This window comes from Aedes albopictus, chromosome 3 (assembly GCF_035046485.1).
Source record: "Aedes albopictus strain Foshan chromosome 3, AalbF5, whole genome shotgun sequence".
In the NCBI taxonomy this organism is placed as follows: Eukaryota; Metazoa; Arthropoda; class Insecta; order Diptera; family Culicidae; genus Aedes; species Aedes albopictus.
In genome coordinates, this window is record NC_085138.1 from 5,316,607 (window position 1) to 5,338,625 (window position 22,019).

Sequence of the window (22,019 nt, forward strand, 5' to 3'; positions counted from 1 at the left end):
CCTGGGTCATGGAGTTTGCAGCAGCTGTGAGTGAACAATTTAAAATACATCCAAATTTAGTGCGTACCAATAGACACAATAGATATGTATTTGCGCATAACAAGATTTTGATTCTACATAGTATGTGTAACAACGAAACAAACCGAGAAAGTAAATCATCACTTATGCTCATTCTAATAAAAAAAAAAACCCTAACCGATACTTATCAAACTTACCTGCTTCATTCCAACCGGGCACGTTTGCTTTTACAGACGAACACCACGTCGTCATCTGCGCTGGAAACATCGTCCGGCACCGCCATAACGTCGTCCTGATCATCATCATCGTCGTACTCTTGGTCCGGATCTGTCATGTATCCGGAGTCGAGAATCGTTCGCTTGCGACTAATCGTATCCGAGATGAGACATGCCCGACCGTTCATCAGCGCTCGCATCAGGAAGCATATTTCGTCGTACGTGTACCCTGTGAGTTTGATCATGCTGTTGTTCCAGGTCCTTTTCACCGACAGTATGGCTCGGGTCGCGGCCATACAGGCGGCGGCCAGCAACGAAGGGCGCACATTGGTCATCGTAATGTCCAACAGGGTCACATCCAAAAACTCCAACACCAGTTCGGCGGCTCGAGACCGCCGTTCGAAGTACTGATCCTCGTTCACCGATGGCCCGAAATCGACCTTCGAAACTATGTGCAACAGCCAGTATTCGACGAAAACGGCCGTCGTAGGGATCAGCAGGTGCCAATTGAAGAACTTCAACAGCACTACTTCGAGCACCACAAAATCCGACAGAGGACACTTCGGCTTAAGCAGTTTGTTCATCCTTTCCAGCGTGGGGACTTTGGGTTCGTTTTCCTCGATTTTGGCTGCCAGCAAGATGCAACTTAGCGCAGTCAGTTTGAGTCTATTTTGGGCAATATTGTGGTTATCCATGAAGCTATCCATCAGGTAAATAGCTGTAGAAGACACAAAATGAGATCCTGTCCCATATGAAGTGAAGCTACACTTACCCAAGTGGACGGTTGTCCTTCGTAGATTCTGCTGTTGGCCAACTTCCCGAATCAGCTCCACCAGGATGGATCGAAATGTGATTTGAGGCGAGATGTAGCGCAGCGTCAATCTATTCAGTTCCGCTTCCTGTAGCACCCATATTATTTCGTCGCTGTACTCCGTACAATTTTCCTCGAAAAGTCGGGAAAGCTGTAAAATAAAATCAAATCACCGATCGCGTGGCGGATCCGAGTCGATATGCTGGTTTCCAAATGTGAGCTAACTTACCGTCGGGTTACTCCGAAATATCTCCATTCTGCGGATATGTATGAACAATACGTTTTCTGGATGTTGAAAGTACAAGTCTTATTTCTCAAATTTTGAATACTTTGTGATCATTGTGGAAATACTTTTCCAGATTTTCCTCCTTTTCCACGGATTCGATTTGGATCTGAACCGAACACGCGAAGAACAAACACACTGGCCAGCAGTCGGCGCGTCGTGGACGTCGCGGATGATCGACGTCAGCTGTCATTTTACATGCAAGGAACGAATGGAATTAGGAGCGGAATGAAAGTGAACAAACAGCATTCCGGAGAAACTTGTGATTAGGACGTGATACGAAAAACAATAACAATGTTAAGGTGAAAGGCCCCACTTCTTTTTAGAGCAACATTAACGGCGGCTACTATTCGAGCAACCCGCGCAGCGCTACCATTTTGACTTGACAACCCTTTTCCACACCGGTAGCAATCAAATTAATCACCCTGATTCGTATCGGGAGGGCTGTCATATTCCCATAGCATTTTTAGCAGCGCAACTGTCCCGCTACTATATTTGGTCACCCACCTATAGCGCTACTATTTTGCGAGCGCATCCAGCAGCGACCGGTAAAGTTTGCTGTAATGATGGAGGGCTACCAAATGAGGTATAGAAGCGCACCGTTAAAGCCCGAATAAATCGGTATCATAAACTTGTGATAAAGCGTATAGTTTTTTGATTATACGTGGTAACATAAAATGTATGATACAATATCATACACTTGAATCATATCAATGATTAGAGTTATCATATTCGGAATTTGAATGATAGACCGAATGGGTTGTTAAGTATAGTTACCATTCAAAAATGGCTTTTTTCACGAACAAAATTTCTGCCAAATTATTCGTGTTATAATCACTTTATCATTTGATTAATGATTTACCGAATAATAAAAACAAATCTGAAATATTTCAAAACTCTACTTTATCGACTTGAAAAAAAACACACCCCTGCAGTTTCCACTGCTGTCAAAGCGTGGTCGAGGTTCGTGACGTCATGTTGTGTTGTTTTTGTGCTGAAAGTTTATTTTTAACTTGGATCGCGATTAGAACTGGTGACTGGTGCTGGACTGGTGACTTCAACTCCCCTTCGCGCGTTGCGTGTGGGCCATATCGACACGGTGCTCGCGGTTTATTAAAACCCAATGATGTGAAAGTACCTTGAACTGGAACATCTGATATCAAAATATACAGGGTAAGTTAGTTTAATTGTTAGCCAGTGAGAGCGCCTACCGCTATAGTTAAAGAATTGCACAGTGACCATTGATCGCGCCGATGCACACGGTGCCGTAGAAAATGCATTGAAATAAGATTCCTCCCACGGCACCGTGCATGGAGTTTCCTATTCTGCCCATATCGACAGAGAGGATAACACGGGACTTCAGGTCCTGTAATGAAGCCGGTGACCAAAGAAAATGCTTCCCAACTCTTGCTAAGTGCAGCCTTGAAGAATGTTCACTCTATTAGTGAAAACAAGTGCTAATTTTCTAGTTCACGGGAGAAAAAATATTATAATTAATCATATATTTATTATTAGACATATCATTATCATTTGTGCTATGATACCGGTAAAGTATTGAAAAGTTGCAATTCTACAACTCGTATCATTCAATCATAGTGCTATGACTATCTATATCATTATCATTCAGTGAATTGAATGCGTATGATATGTACGATAACATGAATTGTAAAAATCTATGCGGGAGGTGCTCTAGAGCACCTTTACCGGTGCGCGACTGTACTAATGTCGTTTTCGTTTTTGATTCAGTTCCAACCTGGGTTGGAACTGGATGAGATCACAGTTTCAACCCCAACCCGACTTCGGTTTCGCTTGTACTAAAGTTTGTTTGACGTTTGTTTGTTTACACATTTTCCGCCAATCCAGTTCCAACCCACACTGAACGGCGGCTTGCGGCGAAAATTACTATTCTGAGGGTCAATAAATTCACAACGCCACTAAATTTGTGCAGACTGATTTTCGTTTCAATTCAACAGAATTATGTTTTCAATTTTACCATGGACTCGATTTTCAATTGAAAAAAGTTTCTGTTTGCAACCGGATTCGAACCAAGAACCTTGACATCACCAGGCTCGCACGCTACCACTCAGCTATCGAACCGGTTGATGTGAGAAGAAACAAAACGCACAAAAGAAGCGTCTGTGTTTTGCCATGGTAAATTTAAAAACATTTTTATGCTTGTCATTACTGCAAGCCGCCTTTCAGTGCAGGTTCAAAAACGAATTCGACATAAATTACATCTAGATTGAGTTTAAATAAGGGCGAAAGTAACATGAGCGAGTTCTCTTCATCGACTCTCTCTTCTTCAAATTAAAGTGACAAGATGCAAGTATGGTTGAACTTTTTGGTCATAAATCGCTAGGTTGCGATGCAATCTAGCGCCAAAGTGTAAAAAAGTTCGATTGTATTTGTATCTTGTCACTTTAATTTGCAGAAGAGAGAGTCGATGTAGAGAACTCTCCCATGTTACTTTCGCCCTTATTTAAACTCAATCTAGTCATAGCGCAGTATCCAAGAATTTACTTTAGCCTAATCAAAGGAGCAATTTTTCTGAGTATATGGTGATCTTGGGGCAAGACACTGTGCTGGAGAGTACATTTTCCTTCACAGAGTTGCTCAGAATTCCTCCGGATTGCTCCCGTTTTTGCTTGGGTGTTGCCTGATTCATCGCAAAATCAAAACAATATTGCCTGACATCTCGCCTTTCCTGCAGTTTCAGGGGAGTTTTCCAACAAATTTCGTCGATCATTGGTGAAAAGAGTTACTCAGAATTTCTCCGAATTACTCTTGTTGGCACAGTGTCTTGCCCCTAGATGGTGATTTTATTGCTTTCCAATTCCTTTATTTTGATGGTTAAATAAACAAAACAGTTTTAATTTCCGTGGACAGAATGACAGTTCAATTGATAAAGTGACAGTTCGCCCTGAACAAAAAAAAATCCCCATACAAACTTTAAATGCATTTTAAAAATAGTTCCCGGGCACCAAAAATGATGAAATTTTGAATTTCGACTAATTTTTGGACAAAGATTCCGATTATGCAATAATTTGGATACTCCTAAAGAACCCAATTGAAAAAATCGTCACTTTCAAGCACGAAATGGAACACAGCCTTCCATAAAAATGAGACAAACGTTAACTCAATTTCGACTAGTTTTCGATGAGTGTGTAATATTTGTTTTGCTCATCAGCTGATTCTTGCATGCGGCCGGCGCGCGGAGATTATTTTTGTTTTTGTGTGGAATTAGCTAAACCGGTTTAGTAATTGTAATTTATTTTAGTTTAGTTTAGTTTAGTTCTTGATAATCGTTCTAATTTTAATTGCTTAAAGTACAGAATCCATTCGATAAGCGCGATAAGTTTCGGGAAACGATGGAGAAAATCTTGTTGCGTTCGAAATTTCGCGGCAGCCTTTTGGGCACTCTGATCGGCGATTGTTGTGGGGCGCCTTTCGAAGGTCAAGTGATGGACAGTGGGTCAAAGTTGGTTCTGCGGCAAAATTTGGACAAATTGGAAGGTCCATTTTTCAAAGGTAAGTTTCGGTGTTTTGTAGATTAAATAAGTTTTTAATATCATACCTCTCACACTGCTTTTTCAGCGCCTTACAAAAAGTACACCGACGACACTGCCCTAACAAAATGTGTTCTAAGCAGCCTTCTGAACCCGAGTGGATTTTCGCAAAAGCTGCTGGCGAAAAATTTCGTTTTAGAATACTTCAAAGATCCGCGGCGTGGCTACGGTGCTGCAGTGGGTGATGTGTTTGAAAAGCTGCGTAAAACAAAAGTCGCCGATCCGGTGGGACCGGCAGCCGCTCAATTCGGTGGGAGCGGTTCGTTTGGCAATGGGGCCGCGATGCGAGTGGCCCCGATTGCCCTGTACTGTGTGAATCGTGGAAATTCCGAACTGTTGCAAATGGTGCGCGACGCTTCCTTGGTGACCCATAGTCATACGCTCGGTGTGAATGGTGCGGTGCTTCAGGCCTTGGCCATTACACAATCGCTCAAGTTGAATCCGGAAGAGCAGTTGAATGCGAAACAGTTTCTTGCCCAACTCAAAACGGACATCACGGAAGTGGAAAAAGAAAATGATCCCGACTTGGATGCAAACCATAATGCCTACCAAAAGCAGCTGGAGGCGGTTGAACAGTTGTTGGATGGAAAGGTTGAGTCGAGTGATGAAAATGTGTTGAACTTGTTGGGTCATAGCGTGGCAGCTCTGCACTCAGTCCCGACTGCAATCTTTTGCTTCCTCAAGTGCACCGATGGGACAGCAAGTCATGTGAGTATATCTTTTCTTTAAATTAGAGTCATGAATGTTAAATGTATGCATGTATTTTTGAAAATAAGTCAATGTACTTGTAATGCAATTTTGTACCTACGACACAGATTACAGCCTGAGTGTCCTCTGCTGTACGTAGGAGTCGTTGACCCATGAATCCAGCCTTATATTGTTAATTTGTTTCATTTTGTTCTAACGTAGCTAAATTTGTTAATTTTTATGTATCCTAAGTAATATTAAAATAAGTAAGTTTCCTTGACCTCATTTAAAGTGTATACTGGCAGGTTATCGTTTTTAATAAAATTACAAATTACAAATTACAAATTGCCCCACGACTCTATTCAAGACTCTATTGCAATCAATGATAGACGGCGGCATAAAATTTGAGAGATTATCTTGTAGTGTGATCGCGCGATAGTTCTCGCAATTCAACTTGTCGCCTTTTGTAGATGGAACACAAGATACCTTCCATCCATTCCTCCGGTAATACTTCTTCCTCCCAAATCTTGGTGTAGTGCTCTCACCAGTGCTTCTCCACCGCATTTTAGAGGCTCGCTTGGTAGTTAATCTGCTCCAGCGGCTTTGTTGTTTTCAACCGGCCAACCTCCTCCTCAATCCTGGGGCTGGAAATCTTTCGTCCGGTGCACATATTCCTATATCTGTTACCAAGCCACATTCACTGCCGTGAATTGAATATCTGTCCCATTTGCATAGGAAATCCAGCAAACATGGGACTGACATGCGATTCAGGGCATGTCAGTGCTTGCAACGGCGCCATTTAGGTGCTCATCGTAATCGTTTCCAAGATCCGACTTTCCAATCGTTGAGCTAAATTCGTTGCCTGGTCTGTTGCCTTTGCATCAATCCATTTACACTACTATTGCTTTTGAAGGTTTTCAGCAGGCCACCTTACCGGGGACTGCGCTGCCTACATCGCGTTAAAGAGACTGCCTACTTAGGTATAGCTGACGCGATATAGCATTTCATACTCTGCCGCTGTTTAAGGTGCACCTCCTTAGTGAACAGACGCTCGGGTCGTACCTCCTCAATCTAGCTGAAGTCAGAAGGACAACACAAGCCTAACTTTACCAAACACTGTATGAACATATGCAAACAAAAAAGAGATTCACTCAAAGTGCAAATTTTCGGTAATACCAATCCGTGTGGTCAATTATGAATTTCAAATAACTCAACGTACATATGTACAGATGGGTAAATTATTGGCTAAATTGGGAAAAAATCCACAGCTCAGGTGAGATTTGAACTTACGACCAGTGGCGTCTCGTAACCTCACTTTTTACCTGTTCAACGACCCTAAAAGTTGCATTTGCGGAGAATTCATGATCCGAATAAAATTGAAAATGGGCGGAAACAACTATTTTCGTCATTTTCTACAAATTACACGCCAATTTATTGCGAAAAATCAAGAATTTGCATTCGTTGAACAGGTAGAGTTGAGGTTAGGGAATCGCCACTGCTTACGACCCTTATTCGCTAGACAAGTGCTTTACCAACTAAGCTACCGAGCCAATTAATGACCCGGCAACTCAGTTGTCATAAGGTTCAATTCTAATCTCATCGATCTATATCATCTTCCCCTAAACCGCAAATATAACCATCTCTGTTGTACATATGTACGAAGAGCGAAAGCGATTTGTTTATTGTTTGAAACTGTTTGCCTATCGTACAGACAACGCTTCCCCAACCACTTGTAGAGGAAGAACAATGCTACCTGGAAGGCGATCAAACGCGTCGTTCGCATTCTGTTTGATACGACGGATAACTACGTAGAGGTAGATGCTCGAAAACGACTTACTCAAAGTGCAAATTTTCGGTAATACCAATCCGTTGCCGGGTCATTAATTGGCTCGGTAGCTTAGTTGGTAAAGCACTTGTCTAGCGAATAAGGGTCGTGAGTTCAAATCTCACCTGAGCTGTGGATTTTTTCCCAATTTAACCAATAATTTGCCCATCTGTACATATGTACGTTGAGTTATTTGGAATTCATAAAAAAGAGATTTTCACATGAGGCACTGAATTCTGTTAAGGACTACTTGAATCACTCACCTTTGGGATGGTTTGTGAAAAAAATACCCGGATTTTTCACGTTTTAGAAATGCTCAATGTATGAGTTGCTATGGGAACAGTGAACATCCCCTTCGATTTTCTCCGTTCGTGTATTTTGATAGATACGGTGTTTGGTACAGTTAAACAGTGCCCAGGCTGAACTACCAGCTAAGCACACAACTCTTAGCTGGCGGCAGGGCCGGATTAACAAATGTTGGGGCCTAGGGCCACATTGTTGTGTTTGCTCTTTATATAGAAGATACTAGCTGACCCGGCAAACCTTGTATTGCCTATTTTAATTGTTGCTGCACTACGATACTTTTTTCCAATGTTTTTGTTTATTTTCTTAACTTGTTTTACCAATGAACATAGCCACCATGATCACAAATTGAACCGTTCAAAAATATTGTTGATCATTTAATTCATGTATTAGTTGTATGGCTTCAAAGGGTATGTAAACAAATTTGTATATACATTGAAAGGTCGCCTCCGGAGGCACGTTCCTTTTAGTACATTTGTCCCCTTCCGTTTTCATAATCCAATATTCTAGACTAAGTAGAAGTTTCTACTTCTTTTAAAACATGCTTCTTATTTGAGAAACACATAGTTCGTGTTTAATTATTATTTTTTATCTTTGGTTGATTTTTTATTTGAAGGCCCACTTTTTCATAACAGTGCAAAAGAACAGCCAATTTTAAAAGAAGGAAAAACTCAGATAAAGAATGATGTTTGGTGGTTTGGTTGCTAGCCAACTCTTTATCAATGTTACTTAAAGGGACAAATCGACCATGGATTACTGCACGAATTAATACTGGCCGGCTCACTCTCACACGAAATTTGACGTTTGAGCGGTGTCGGTACCCCTCAAACGTCTAATTTTCTGTGAGAGTAAGCAGGCCAGCGTAAATTCGTGCAGTGGACCATAGAGTTAACAGTTCAACTGCCATAAACTACACTACAGTGCCACTCGAAGGAAAAACCTTCGATAAAAATAAGGAAACATTTAGGTAGGGTATGTGTTCTATCAGTAATCTCACGCTCCCATTTTCATCCCATTCGAAAACAAGCGATTACGGCACCGATTGATTCCGTTCTTTTTGTTTTCATGGGTGCTCACTTCTAACAAAAAATACAAAAATAAGAAACAAAACAAACAGTGCTTCAATCCTTTGTTTTTCGTAGGATGAAAATGGGAGCTACATGCTTAACAAGGGAACCAATACCCTATGTTGTGAATTTTAGCAGTTGGTCCATAAACAAAATGTTTAATTGGGACTTGAAAGAACAGCCTATTACTAAAAGAAGGAAAAATCTCTAAAGTAGTGAGCATTATAAGCAGCAGGAAATACAACCTGTGTGATAAAGATGGTATGATGATCATTCTGCCTGTGGATTCAATAAACATTCGGCCTGATGTCCATTCGGGCTATTCTTCATTCAGCTCCCAGGTGAAGACCCTCAACTTTTGAAACGTTCCTTGCCTCCAAAACCCTCCACATGCCAAATTTTGTTTTATTTGCTTGATTAATTTTTCAGTTATATGTCATGTTTTATCTGTATGTGCCTTTGGTAAGTCTTTCCGTTGCTTTCACAGACAAATATTTTCAGAAAGGTCTCGCCAAAATCATGTTCAAAGTTTACTTGGCTAATTATCTTTTGAATGAAACTTTGATTTTTTTTATTTGGAATGCAACTCGTCGGAGATATGGGATTTAAAAAATCACATTCTTTTGAGGAGGTGACCTTACATTGTGATCGGAAATAAACGTATAGATCGGAGTTCTATGCCATTGCTGGTTTTCGTCTAATTGCATAAAAACATTGAAATGCCTCAACAGTGTGGAGTTTTTCTCGTTCAGGAATACGTAATCCGTGGATGAATTGTGAACTCTCGGTCGATGAATGCCAGTGCGTCCCATTATCGTCGGACTTGTCCTTGCTGGCTAATATATACCTGTGCTAAGATCGCCTGTATCCTGCTGGGCCGAAGAATATTCTGACCATCATCATTGCGAACGTACTCCTATTTCGGGAATAAGATTGTCATTCTTACGATTGATTGGATTTCAAGCGCATCGTTAACCTCACCTCGCCGTACGCTCTTAGACCGAAGTGGAATACTATTGTGCGTTGCAAGAAAAACGCAATTATGGCGACTACATTCCAAGGCCTTCAATGATGAACAAAATTTAATCGCAGTGCAAATGCCACGTGCAGTCGCAGCAGTCATCATATCACCCGACCATGTGACGACCTTTTTTCAAGAATTATCAAAGAGCGCTATGATGGAAAATTTGAAAACAGGTCTGTTTTCTGAGGCGACTGTCTCGCGCGTATCTCTGACTGCGGGTAAAAGTAGTCGCGAAAGTAGATTTTATTTTGATTCGTATAATATTGACTGCTTGGACAATTAATTATGTTGAATCTCCCCCAGAGATATTCGGATTCCGAGGCCAAAACAGCCTTGCTCGAGCACTTACATTGTTGACATATTTGTTTTGAACGCTCATTAGTACTTTTCGGAAAACATCGTACTGCCTGCCTACTGTGTTTTTTGACATGCAGCTTCAAAGGGACGTCCCCCGCAAAGTCATCTGTATGGGAGCCCCTCGTTCCCGAGACCGGAGAGGTCCCGCACCAAGCTAAGAACCTTCCCCGGTCCCAACAGTACGCACATACAAAATTTCACACCGATCGGTTCAGTAGTTTCCGAATGCATAGCAGTCAGACAGACAGACAGACAGACAGACAGACAGACAGACAGACAGACAAACAGACGGAAATTCATTTTTATTATAAAAGTATTACCATCGTTGTGGAAGAATTTGACTCTCGAACAATAAGCTGTGTAACATATTGATATCAACTTAGACATTTTGAGGGGAGGGACAAATAAATTATTGAAGAAATTTAAAAATTTTAAACTGAAATTAGAGTTGTCGAAAATTTTTTTTAACAAATCCGATGAGTTTCATGATTTTGCCTAATTGTTTAGGGAATTTTTCATCAAATACGTTTATTGTTTATCCTGCCCCCCCCCCCCCTTAACGAGCAACGAACAAAGTCACAAAAGAAGAAAATAATATTTGTTCCGGCCTTATTTGTTTCATAACATATTTAAAATTCTAGCGTGAAAACAATGACAACAAAATGGAAAATCAATTCATTATTCCCAGATTTAGTAGAAATGCATGCCAAAGTTCGTAGAGAAACTTCAAAAGAAATTTATAGTTGAAATATTCGAGAAGCTGCTAGTAAAATGTGTAGTGCAATCGGTGGTTTCATTTTCGCAAAATTCAAAGAGTTGAAATCAAAGAGGATATTGTAATAGAAAATGAAGAAATTTTAGCGGGAATCTAATTTTTGTTTTTTTTAGTCGTATGCTGTTAAAGTAAAATCAAACTCAAGAGTTCCAAAAATATTTCGACGTTTTGAAACAAAAAATCCTTTAAGTTTTCCAAGAAATTGTTGGAAAATTCTTTGAAAAGTTTTCGAAAACTTAAGACAGAAAAATCATATTATATCAAAAACTTTTTGACTCTTCCCTGGCCAAGTTCTCAGGGGTTGACGGTATTGAAGTGAAGGAGTTTCATTTTGATTATTGTAATGTAGTGTTCTTTAGTGAAACATATCACCTCTTTGACACTTTAATGCGCCTCCAACGGTTCATTACGAACCGGCTGCTGCAGATGGAGTATGGCTGATCATATGCATCAGACATGGTCGATAAACACGGAGGAACCGCCGGGGCTTATTAGAGTCTAGTTCCAAGCAATAGTTCCAAGTCGGTTGGATTTGAGAAGGTTTTGATGATCGTTACAAATCCTAATACAAGCATTATAGGATTTGTGACAGGTTTTGGAACCTTTTACAGCCAGCTGACTTCAAAATGTTGTTTGGGCTCTATTTACCACGTTTCTCGGTTGATTTCGATTAGTAATTTATTAATGTCATAGTCGCTTTTTCGAATTTTTACAATGTTAGGTAGGGTGGGGCGGGGCAAGATGGGTCACCTAAGGATGGATCACCATAACTTTGTAAATACAAATCGTATTGGTTTGTATTCGTCCGCTACTCTTTAATACACTAGTTAGCTATGCTAAAAGTCGATAAAAAATCATTAAATACAAAATATGATGTTAAACAAGCAGTTTTAAAAAGTGATCGATTTTGCGCCGTGAAAAAAAGGCGGGGCAAGATGGGTCACCTTTTAAGTAATTCACATTTTCTCAACGAAAAACGTTAAAATATAAGATTTGTTCCGCATTCATTTATGCTCCATATCCATACTGAGTAAACAAGAGCTACTAGTAAACATTTTATAAATTTATTTGGAATATAAAAAACTTTACGATTTGAGTGATCCTAAGGCGACTTGAAAATCGATAATTTCACTAAAAAATTACCATAATTTTATGTTATAATTTTGAGCGTTCATTCCGCTTGATTGAAGTCATTTATGAGATAGTCTTGTAATAAAAAATAAATAACATTTGAATGCTCCAAAAATACGTTCAAAATTGAAGGTGACCCATCTTGCCCCGCGGCCGTTTATATGGAGATTATATGGAATGTATCGCATAAGAAAAATGGCTAAAAACCATTTTATTTTTTATTTCCAATGAGAGTGAATATTTTTTCAATCAATGCTTCAAACTTTTGTATATTCCTGCTGGTCATCTAACAAAATTATTAACATAATCAAAACATGAGTAATGCGCCCGAAAATGGCACTGACCCATCTTGCCCCGCGACCCATCTTGCCCCGCCCCACCCTATATGGTTATATTTTCTTTAACCGTTATGTGTCCGACCAACTTTTTGTTTTTTTTTCTACACCGTGCTTTTTAAATGGGCACTGGGTACCGGGGTACCCTGTCGGACACATAAGGGTTAAATAAAGCAATTAAAATCAACCGAAAAATTAAGAGTGGGAAGGAGATTTGCAGCACTTAATTGTGCTGATAGATTCAAAGCTAACGTGCGAACACTTAAACGCATTGTTGACGTCAATGCGTTTGACGTGACTTTTTCTACAAAAAACTGACTTCTTTTTTATTAACTGAACAACGTTACTTTTGTATGACTAGGTTGACATTTCTAGGCCACGCATGAGAAAATGACATGGTTTATCGAATTTGAATATTTTTCATAAGACATATTTGTAGGGGGATGAATAAATAATAGCTGACCAGCAATTTTTGTTTTATTACAATCAACTGACCAACTTGGCGTATTTTTGTTTATCTCTTAGATGGTGTTATGACACCAACAGAAAAATATCAGAAGTTCAGTTACATGTTTCTGTGGGTTTCGGACCGATGACAATTTAAGGACACAAGAGATGAACACAGAGAAGTAGAAAACGATTAGCGAAATCAAGAAAACAATTTGACACAGAATCGACTATATTTTAACATACGGGTTCGACTGATTAGATGAATCTATCTAGAAGTATCTAGAAGACAATTGACGCTAAGATTGGAAAAAAAATCTTGCAGTTAGGACTAGATTAAAATAGTGACCGATAGGAAACAATGCGCTAGACAGCATTATTATTCATTTTTTAATATTCACCTGTAGGCTTTTCGCCGGTTGACAATACAGTATTTAGCTGTGTACGAAGATACGGATTAGTAGGTGTACAGATGACAGGGTTCTCACGGGAAGTGCTTCAGGCGAGGCTTACATAACAACTGACAATAAAGAAACCTTGAATTTTCCTTGACTTTCTACGCAATGAACATCTGACCGAACACACGTGTTTTTGTTAATCTCCTAGGCATTATTAAGACATGTGCACGTATGTGCATTAGTATGGGACTCGCTTGTATGGAAAAAATAAAAATAAACGCAGCAGCAGTGCTGCTGATAAAACAAAACAAAAAGCCGTTCATTGGATCACTCATCGGTAATAAATTAATAACTTTTTCCACAAGCATCCAATCGTTTTGCGGTCTTCGAAGGAAAGTTTCATAAATGATTTTTCTACAAGAAACGTTGATCGATTTGAATTAAGGAGACAGGGGGCGACCTCTGGGATTTTTTATCTGAAAATGTAATTTTTCCCATAGTAAATCCTATGAAAACTTTGAACAGCTTGCGCTAAATTATAGTTTCACCGATTGCGCTGAAATTTTGCACAGTTCACACGGGACCTAAATGGAATCAAAAAAGTCGACTGGAGCGAGAATTTGATGTTTGTCCCATACTAATGTGCATGACGGAACAACTAGCAGGACACAGTTCCTGACGTCTCTTTTTAATAACGACATTCAGCATATTTCCAATAAAACTACACTTCAATAAAGTAAAGACTGAAGCCGCTACGATAGAACAGATCAGAATGACTAATTGACTTGGAGATCTACTTCGAATAACTGACAAATTGACAGAAACCTAATGAAATACATTTTTTTTATTCCTTGTTGGGTATATAAGTCACTGCTACCAGTTTTTAGATCTATTGTGACAACGAAATACATGGACCATACTACAAAAGGTTTTGACAAAAAGAAAAAAAGGGGGAAACTTTTATTAAAACTTTTTGACTCTCCAATTAAGGGGGCGTCCGTAAATGACGTAGCTTTTTAAAGCAATTTTCAATACCCCCCCCCCCTCGTAGCATTTCGTCACAAATTTGGATAACCCAACAACCCCCCCCCCCCCCCTCCTCCATATTAATGACGTAGCTTGTTAAACAACCCTCCCCCCCAAAAAAAAAATTCATGTCAAAAAGCAAGTAACGAAAAAAACTCGAAACTTAGTTCTGATTTCAATTTAAATTTGTATATTTGACATTGCCGACTGTGGAGCGAATCTGGTGTGATGGTTAAAGCGCGTGACTATCACGCTGAGGACCTGGGATCGAACCCGCTTATTGCCTAGGAACAGTAAGTAAAGGCTCCCAATACAGTTCAATACCATATTAATCTAGGAGCTCTTTCGAAGATATTTATAGTTTGCTCACTAATAAATCTGTTAAGCATATCAATTTGGTTTCATTTGAATAAAATTCACTACGACATTTGTAGGACCCTGAATGAGTTTCTTCTAAAACTCTTTCAGCAGTTCATTCTAGAATTCCTCAAGGAGTTTCTTTTGGGATTCCCATTTTTGATAATTGTTACGAACGCGAAGCGTGAAGTACATTTGAATCCACACAATTCGGAACGAATTCCTTTCCAACCATTTCCTACAACTAACCAAGCGAGCCGCATCATAAAACCCCAATCAAATTCGAACAATCATGACCTACCACAATATAATAGGGCCCGCGATTATAAACGTAGAGCAGAGCGGCAATGTTTATCAGCATAACGAAGCAAAAGCTATGCGGCTGAGGGACTCGACTGACTTTGAGCAGCATGATAAAATAAACAATCTGAAGCGACACCCGATGGAAACCATACCAATAGCCTAGCAGATCGGTAGCATTCTAAATGTAATCAAAATTAATCATTGAACTTGATCTTGAAAATTAGGCCAGCTGAGCATCGGGATCGTGCAAAATATGAATGGTAGATCTAATTCTGTACAAATACAATCAAATTATGTAGCTAGAGAGATTGCTCAAATTCAGGAAAATTCTCTCTGCGGAGAAGAAAATATTTCTCCTGTGAAAAACACGAAAAACCATGTACCCGCGAAAGATCATTCTAGAAATCTGGCCGCTCATATATTCATGTTAAAACACGTACTGAAAGTGTAAATGTGTAGATCGTAACGAGAGCCGCTATTACATCATCCTTTCAGGAAAGATCATGTGTAATTTTTGGTAGGCCCTGCGGCTATAAAAGAGGAAGATCAATAAAGACGACAGTCAGTTTTGTTTTTGGACTCCACACTGGATACCTCCCGGATAAGTATTTTGCTACTCAAATTCCTTTGATCCTGAACTTGCACTTGCGAAGCTTAAATTATTCTGATCACTTGATTGGATAATTCAATCCTTCTAAAGTGTTGATATTTAGAATCGTGGAAGTCTAAGTCATTGGATCGGTCAAACTTTTTCTCACTCTGGTAAGCCAAGGTTCCGAATGCGAGAAACGTTGGCATGAGTCTAGAAAAGGCCAGTTTGATTTTGATCCAAGTGTAGAGGCACTTATTTCTCACTCTGGTACGCCAAGGTTCCGAATGCGAGTAACGTTGGCATGAGTCTAGAAAGGCCTAAGTGCTCTACACACGATTTTAGACGAGTCCCAAATCATTGAATCTATCGAACTTTTTCTCACTCTGGTAAGCCAAGGTTCCGAATGCGAGTAACGTTGGCATGAGTCTAGAAAGGCCTAAATCCTATCACACACGATTTGGACGTTCGATTTTAACTATTCTCCTTCTTGAATCTCCTACCCTGAGTGAGTAGTATCGGTGTTCGAAAGTAACGCGTTCCGTCTAGTCTGTTGGTTGGCACGCACGGAATGTAATACCGTATCCCTTCGCAACGGTACCGTGAAACGATTGTGGGTTTCGTCATCCTGATCATCGTCGATTCATCATCGCGATAGCTGTGGACAAGAGTGCTGCTGGATTCAGTAAGTATTTGGTCTAGTCCCACCGCAAGAGGAACACCACACCCCGATCGTGCTGCCAATTGGAAGATTGCGCCCCGGTGCCAACGCCATCAATTTGGTGGCTCCAGAGAGGAGGAGCTACTGCCACCAACAATAATTCTTCCCTTTTTAATACCTGCAGCACTTCAATCTGGGATTTCTCGAAGAATTTTCATTGGGATTCCATTTGAGATTTACTCCTTTTTGTATTCCTTCAGAGGTCCCTCCAAGAACTCTTTCCTTCTTCGATTCCACTAAAAGTTCCTTCTGGAATTTCTCTGGAAGTTTTTTTCTAAGGTTTTTCTAAAAGTTTATTCATGGTTTCCTTCGGGAGTTCTTTCAAGGTTTTCGTCTTCTCTGTTACACCAGCAGATTCTCCCGACATCTCTTCAGGAATTTCAAACAGAATTAATTTCTTTTGAGATTTCATCAGAACTACTTTCTGGGTTTCCTGAAGAAGTCTCGTTCGGGATTCCTCCAGGAGTTTCTTCTTGGTTTCCTTCAGGAATTCACTCAGATATTCATTCCGAGATCTCTGTAGGAAACCCCGGCATTCTTTCAAAACCCCTCCAGGAATGGCTTCTGAGATTCCTCCAAGAGTTCTTTTTCGGATTCCTTCAGGAATTCATTCCAGCATTCTTCTGGGATTCCTCGAGGACTTCTTTCTAGGATTTATCCATGATTTTTTTCCCAGGACTCCTCCAGGATTTTTTTTCGGCATTCCTCTATTCACTCATTTTGGAATTCCTTCAGAATTTTCTTTTTCAGGTTTCACCAGGAGTTCTATCTGGATCCGGGATTCCCCAAAAGTCATTTTCGGGATATCTTCCGAAATTTCTTCCGGGATTCCTTCAATTATTTCTTCCGTAATTTCTTTAGAAATTCACCCACGAGTTCCATCTGAGACTCTACAAATAGCTCCTTCTGACATTCTTACAGGAGTTTATTCGAGATTTCTTTAAAAGTTCCATCTAGAATTGCTCCAGGAACTCCTCACGGAATTTCTTTTGGAATTTCTCTGTGATTTCCTTCCAAGATTCCTCCAGGAATTTCTACTGAAATTCTTCTGAATGTTCCTTGAGCGATTCCTTTTGAGATTTCTCCAAATGCTTTTGGGATGTTTTCAGAAGCTTTTTCTGAGATTCCCAGTAGGAATTCCTGTGAAAATGTTATCCTTCTCCTGTTGAGGAAAACTACAAAGAGAAATTCCTTACAAAGCTGCTAGAGGAGCTTCTTAAGAAATTTTTGGAGGAATTCTTCAATGTAGTTTTGTAGAAACTATATAAGGCACTCCTGGAATAATGCCATAATGCCAAAAACTTAATTTTCCTTTGCAGCTTTAGCAGCGTGCAGTGCCCTATAGCGAGCAGCAAACTATTGATCGTTGAAAGCATTTGAGCGAAATTGATTTTCATACACATTATTCTTTCATTATTCATTATTCTTTACGCAAGACTTCAAAAACATTTTTTCAGATGCAGTTGTTGCGTCCGATAGCTTCATATCTTTTGAATGGAAGCCAGCATTAATGTGCTTTTGAAATGGGAGCTGGGTACCCGGGTACTCTGTCGGCCACATGAGGGTTAATGATACTTTCATGATAAAAATATTAAGCTTAGTAGAAAGCTACGTAGAATGTCATGAACCCCTACCCCCTATCGTGGCTTAATTTCCGCTTTTTTCCTACGAAATTTAGATTTATTTCGTTTGACACATTGGTAGTTTTCATAGGATTATTGGTTATTTTATAAAAATGTTCTCCCTTAGACTGGCCAAAATCGGTGCACGTACCGTACTATTGATTTGTTTCGATAATATATCTTAGCCCAATGAAAAGATACGCTTCCGGTGTTTTCTACCAATGTTTTTATTGGTAAGAAATCCTTCGAACAGGTGGCACTGGGGTGAAAAAAACTACTGTTGCTCTGTGTAATCATAAACGTATAATCATTAGCGTGGGACACAAAAAGACATTTTACTCCTGTACACTTTTTGAGTTTCATTTTGGTCCCATATCAACTGTGCAAAATTTCAGATCGATCGGAGAAACTATATTTTAGCGCCAGCCATTTTAAATTTTCATACGATTTACTATGGTGAAAATCACTTTTTCAAAGAAAAATCGCCACAGGTTGCCCCTTAATCCCTAAAAATAAATGGATGAATGATTTCTATTGGAAATTTTACGAGGAACCAACCCTCCGAAGACCGCAAAGCGATCTGAGGCATGTGGAAAAAGTTATTGTCTGAAAACCGAATGGCATGCATATGCTGTTTAACATGTAAGGAATAACAATAAATAATAAAATCTCGTTATTTTATCGGTCGGGTGAGGCCTAAGGCCACGAACGTCGCATCGATTTGCTGTCTTCGGAGGTCTGATTCCTAGTAAAGTATCCTACAGAAATCATTCGTCCACTTATTTTTAGGGGTCTAGGGGTGACTCCTAGCGATTTTTCTATGCAGGATTTAAATTTCCCCATAGTAAGTCGTATGAAAAACTAAGAATGGCGGGCGCTAAAATATAGTTTTTCCGATCGATCTGAAATTTTGCACAGTTGATATGGGGCCAAAGTGGAACCCAAAAAGTATACAGGAACTTGAGTTTTTCCATTTTTAGTATTTTCCCATATAAACCGTGTACCAGGCTACTCAATATATTGCCCAACTGATCTCGTCGACACGAGTTATTGTCAACAAGTAAACTAAATATCTAACTAGTCCTGGAATGTGCTTAATTGGCAGGTCCCGATCATTATTATTTGGGAGATTGCGTGCGTGTAAGTCATGGCAGATTCATCATCCTAACTGCTACAAAGAAAGAAAATCATGTATTTGAGCTTGAACCTGGGACCTTCTGATCCGCAGACTCGAGCCTTATCATCTGCACCATTTCTGATACTTAAACCGAAAGACATAAGAATACGATGGTATGACGTCTTAATCATGGGTAACTTTGTTTTAATTCGTGCTGGTAACTCTGTGCGATTTTTAGTATGAACGTGACATACTTTTGATAATTAGTCAATTAAAACGAATTCCTACACAAAAACGATGTATGGACGAAATGTTCGTTACACAAAGGAGTAATAGCTAATTAAGTTAGTCACGTAAAATAATGTAAAATTACATGACTTTTATATGTAAAAACGTTAAAATATCGTGTTTTTCGTGATTTTTTAAACTAAAATTGTTGAATAACTTCGAAATACGCAATTTAAACACCGTAGTGTCTTCCTCAAAGTTGTAGAGTATTGTTCTAACTATATTTTAACGGTATTTTCGGCACCTTTTCGGAGCAATTTTGTGAATTTCTGAGTAAATTTCTGTAAAAACGGTCAATAAAACACAAAATCGATTTGATACACCTCTAAATCTTTATTAATTTGGCTCAATTTTGGACTGAAGACTTGTTTTTGCATGTGGATTGTTAATTTGATGTGTCACGGGGAATCGGAGAGAAAAAGTTCCAAAATGAACAGGTCTAATGTGCACAACAGAAACATGTGCTCGATGGACAAATTGAGATTCGAATTAAAACAAAATCCACGAATCCAAATGTGCGAATGTGGAATCGAATCAAGAATCGAGTTCAGTTCTATGCCTACTGGCGACGGTGGTAGTCGAATGACTCTGTAGCTTGAACGAATAGAAGCGCTCTTCTAGCGAATTGGGAGTCGTGAGTTCGAGTCTCACCGAAGTACGTGGATTTTTTTCATAATTCAAATCTCAATTTGTCCATCGAGCACATGTTCTGTTGTGCACATGGATGTCAAAGCATTTTCAACAGTGCACAACCGGAAACCAAAATAAATTGTCGAAATTACTTTTCTCGGACTGGCATATATCATTTCCCGGCAAGTCATTACATCTCCGAAAAAAAGTAAACATTTCCAGCCCTGATGAAATAGCGTTTCTAGAGATAATGATTCGGGAAGTGTGTTCATTCGTCGTTTCGTAAATGTTACTTCAATACATGGTATTATGGGAAAAGAAATTTCGGGAAATGTAGTTTCACCACCAGTCAAAGATAAATTTCAGCACTTTGTTTGTTCTAAAACCCCTCCTTTTTCCTCGTCTTCCCTCATTAGCGTTCGTTCCGGGACACTCTCGAGTATGCCATTTCGCTGGGAGGAGACGCCGATACGATCGCCAGCATGGCATGTGCAATCAGTGGTGCATTTTTGGGCGCGGAAGCCATCTCGGAAACCCTGGTCAAACATTGCGAAGATGCCGACAACATAGTGAGTCTGGCCGATCAGTTGCTCGAAACCGTCGAAAACCGTGCCTAGGATAGTGAAAAAAATAATACGTCGAAATAGGATTATAACGGATGTTGTAGACTACTAGACTGTTGTTGGTTGGTTGGTGTAGTTAATGCTTTGGAAAAAGGTGACAGCCCTGCCCGTGGTCGTTCGGATTGGGAAGTAAGTATTCACATCACTCTGGTTTCTTTAAATTTGCTACGAAAAGTCAACATCGTTTTATTTTTCATATTTTAAATATCTTGTTATTTTTTTGGTTTGTTCCAATTATTGGTTTAGTTTTGTTTATTTTTAATGCGAATAAGCCATTTTGATAGTTTAACTAATAACCTGCTGTGGTTTACATAATAATTCCATGCTTGACTTGGTTTTCTTTTATTAACATGGGACTATTATACAAATAGCAACGGTAGTTATCTCTCTTTCAGTAATTACAAGGTATTTTCAGTTTTAATGATTACTTATCAGATTTGTTTTACCAATTTTGGATTGATGGCGGGTGATTGACGATAGTAAAAATAGTGTTTATCATTCATAGCAGTAAATCTGTTATCTCAACTTGTTCCGGTTTGTCTCAAATTTTGATAAGGTAGCCATCCCATATTCATTAGCTGTGATTCCATGATAAAAAAGAAAACATTTTATAAAAGTTTCTAATAGCTTAATGGTTGTTCTTTTTTTACAGTATGTATATAGGTTCATCTTCCTTTTACAATTGCATGTAACTCTGTTCCGCGTCTTCTTACGTTTCTATTATTTGTATTGTTGTTTCTCTACTATCTTTATGGTTTTGTTCGCTCTCTAGGTTGTTCATAAATGTTCGTACAAATTTCAGATTGACACTTATTAACATCAATAATGAAATGCATTTACTACGCAACTGGATGTAGTAGTAGTAGTCTGGTCTATACTGCACTATTTTCTCGATGAAGAACTCTAACGTTGATGTGAAGATGAAGCGTAAATTTGGCTTTGTTATGGCTCGTTTCTATTTTAGTTGCTCAACAACATTGAAATGTGAAATTTGCTTTTATAGTAAATTATACTGGATTTAGTTTGTCTGCCCCTGCTCGTTATTTGGCTGGTAGTAATGTGTTGTTTTTTTTTCGGATATGATTGTATTCAATGATTCAAATAGGGTGAGTGTGCAAATAGTGTATATGTGTATCTCTGTGGTTGCACCTATGTATATAGTTTTGAATTCGGTGATGAAGTGATAATTTCTGGAGGGATGCTTCAACACTGTGTATATGAAGTGTATTTTGGGTTTATTCCTAGTTTGCTATTTCAACTATGTTAGATAAAAAAATAACTAAACAAAGAGTCAATCTGAACTTTTATTCATAATTATTTATAGTTTTATCACATAGTTTTTTTTTTCTTCTTATAATTCTTTTGTGTTTCAAACGCATTTGTTCAGATATCCTACACTTGTCTGCAGGGGTTTCTTTCTCAGTTTTTGTTTATCCATGTGTGCAGTTCGTTAGGTGCACCTCCATGTGGTAAGCTTCTTAAAACGGCAAATAATACAAAG

General features: G+C 39.2%; 2 protein-coding genes and 1 long non-coding RNA gene across 4 annotated transcripts; 1 reads left to right on the forward strand and 2 right to left on the reverse strand.

Moving 5' to 3' along the window:
- Positions 1 to 49: 49 nt before the first annotated feature.
- On the reverse strand, positions 50 to 1,527 carry LOC109414160 (cyclin-J). Its single transcript, XM_019687940.3, has 3 exons — positions 1,274 to 1,527; positions 1,006 to 1,195; positions 50 to 951 (listed from the first exon to the last, which is right to left on the reverse strand). Exons 1-3 carry the CDS (start codon positions 1,298 to 1,300, stop codon positions 221 to 223), a joined length of 948 nt encoding a protein of 315 aa, XP_019543485.3. The 5' UTR covers positions 1,301 to 1,527; the 3' UTR covers positions 50 to 220.
- A 2,991-nt stretch (positions 1,528 to 4,518) lies between these two features.
- LOC109414158 (ADP-ribosylhydrolase ARH3-like) lies at positions 4,519 to 20,569 on the forward strand. Of its 2 annotated transcripts, XM_062860962.1 has the most exons (4): positions 4,519 to 4,579; positions 4,614 to 4,855; positions 4,922 to 5,601; positions 20,312 to 20,569. In XM_062860962.1, the coding sequence occupies exons 2-4, from the start codon at positions 4,696 to 4,698 to the stop codon at positions 20,510 to 20,512; spliced, it is 1,041 nt and encodes a 346-aa protein (XP_062716946.1). In that variant the 5' UTR covers positions 4,519 to 4,579; positions 4,614 to 4,695; the 3' UTR covers positions 20,513 to 20,569. The 2 variants fall into 2 exon arrangements, with proteins under 2 accessions (XP_062716946.1, XP_019543482.3); XM_019687937.3 differs by lacking the exon at positions 4,519 to 4,579 and having other exon boundaries at positions 4,596 to 4,855.
- Positions 9,270 to 9,790, reverse strand: LOC134292152 (uncharacterized). The gene is made up of 2 exons (XR_009999495.1): positions 9,757 to 9,790; positions 9,270 to 9,691 (listed from the first exon to the last, which is right to left on the reverse strand). It is a non-coding gene; the product is annotated as an uncharacterized LOC134292152 (long non-coding RNA).
- Positions 20,570 to 22,019: the final 1,450 nt, after the last annotated feature.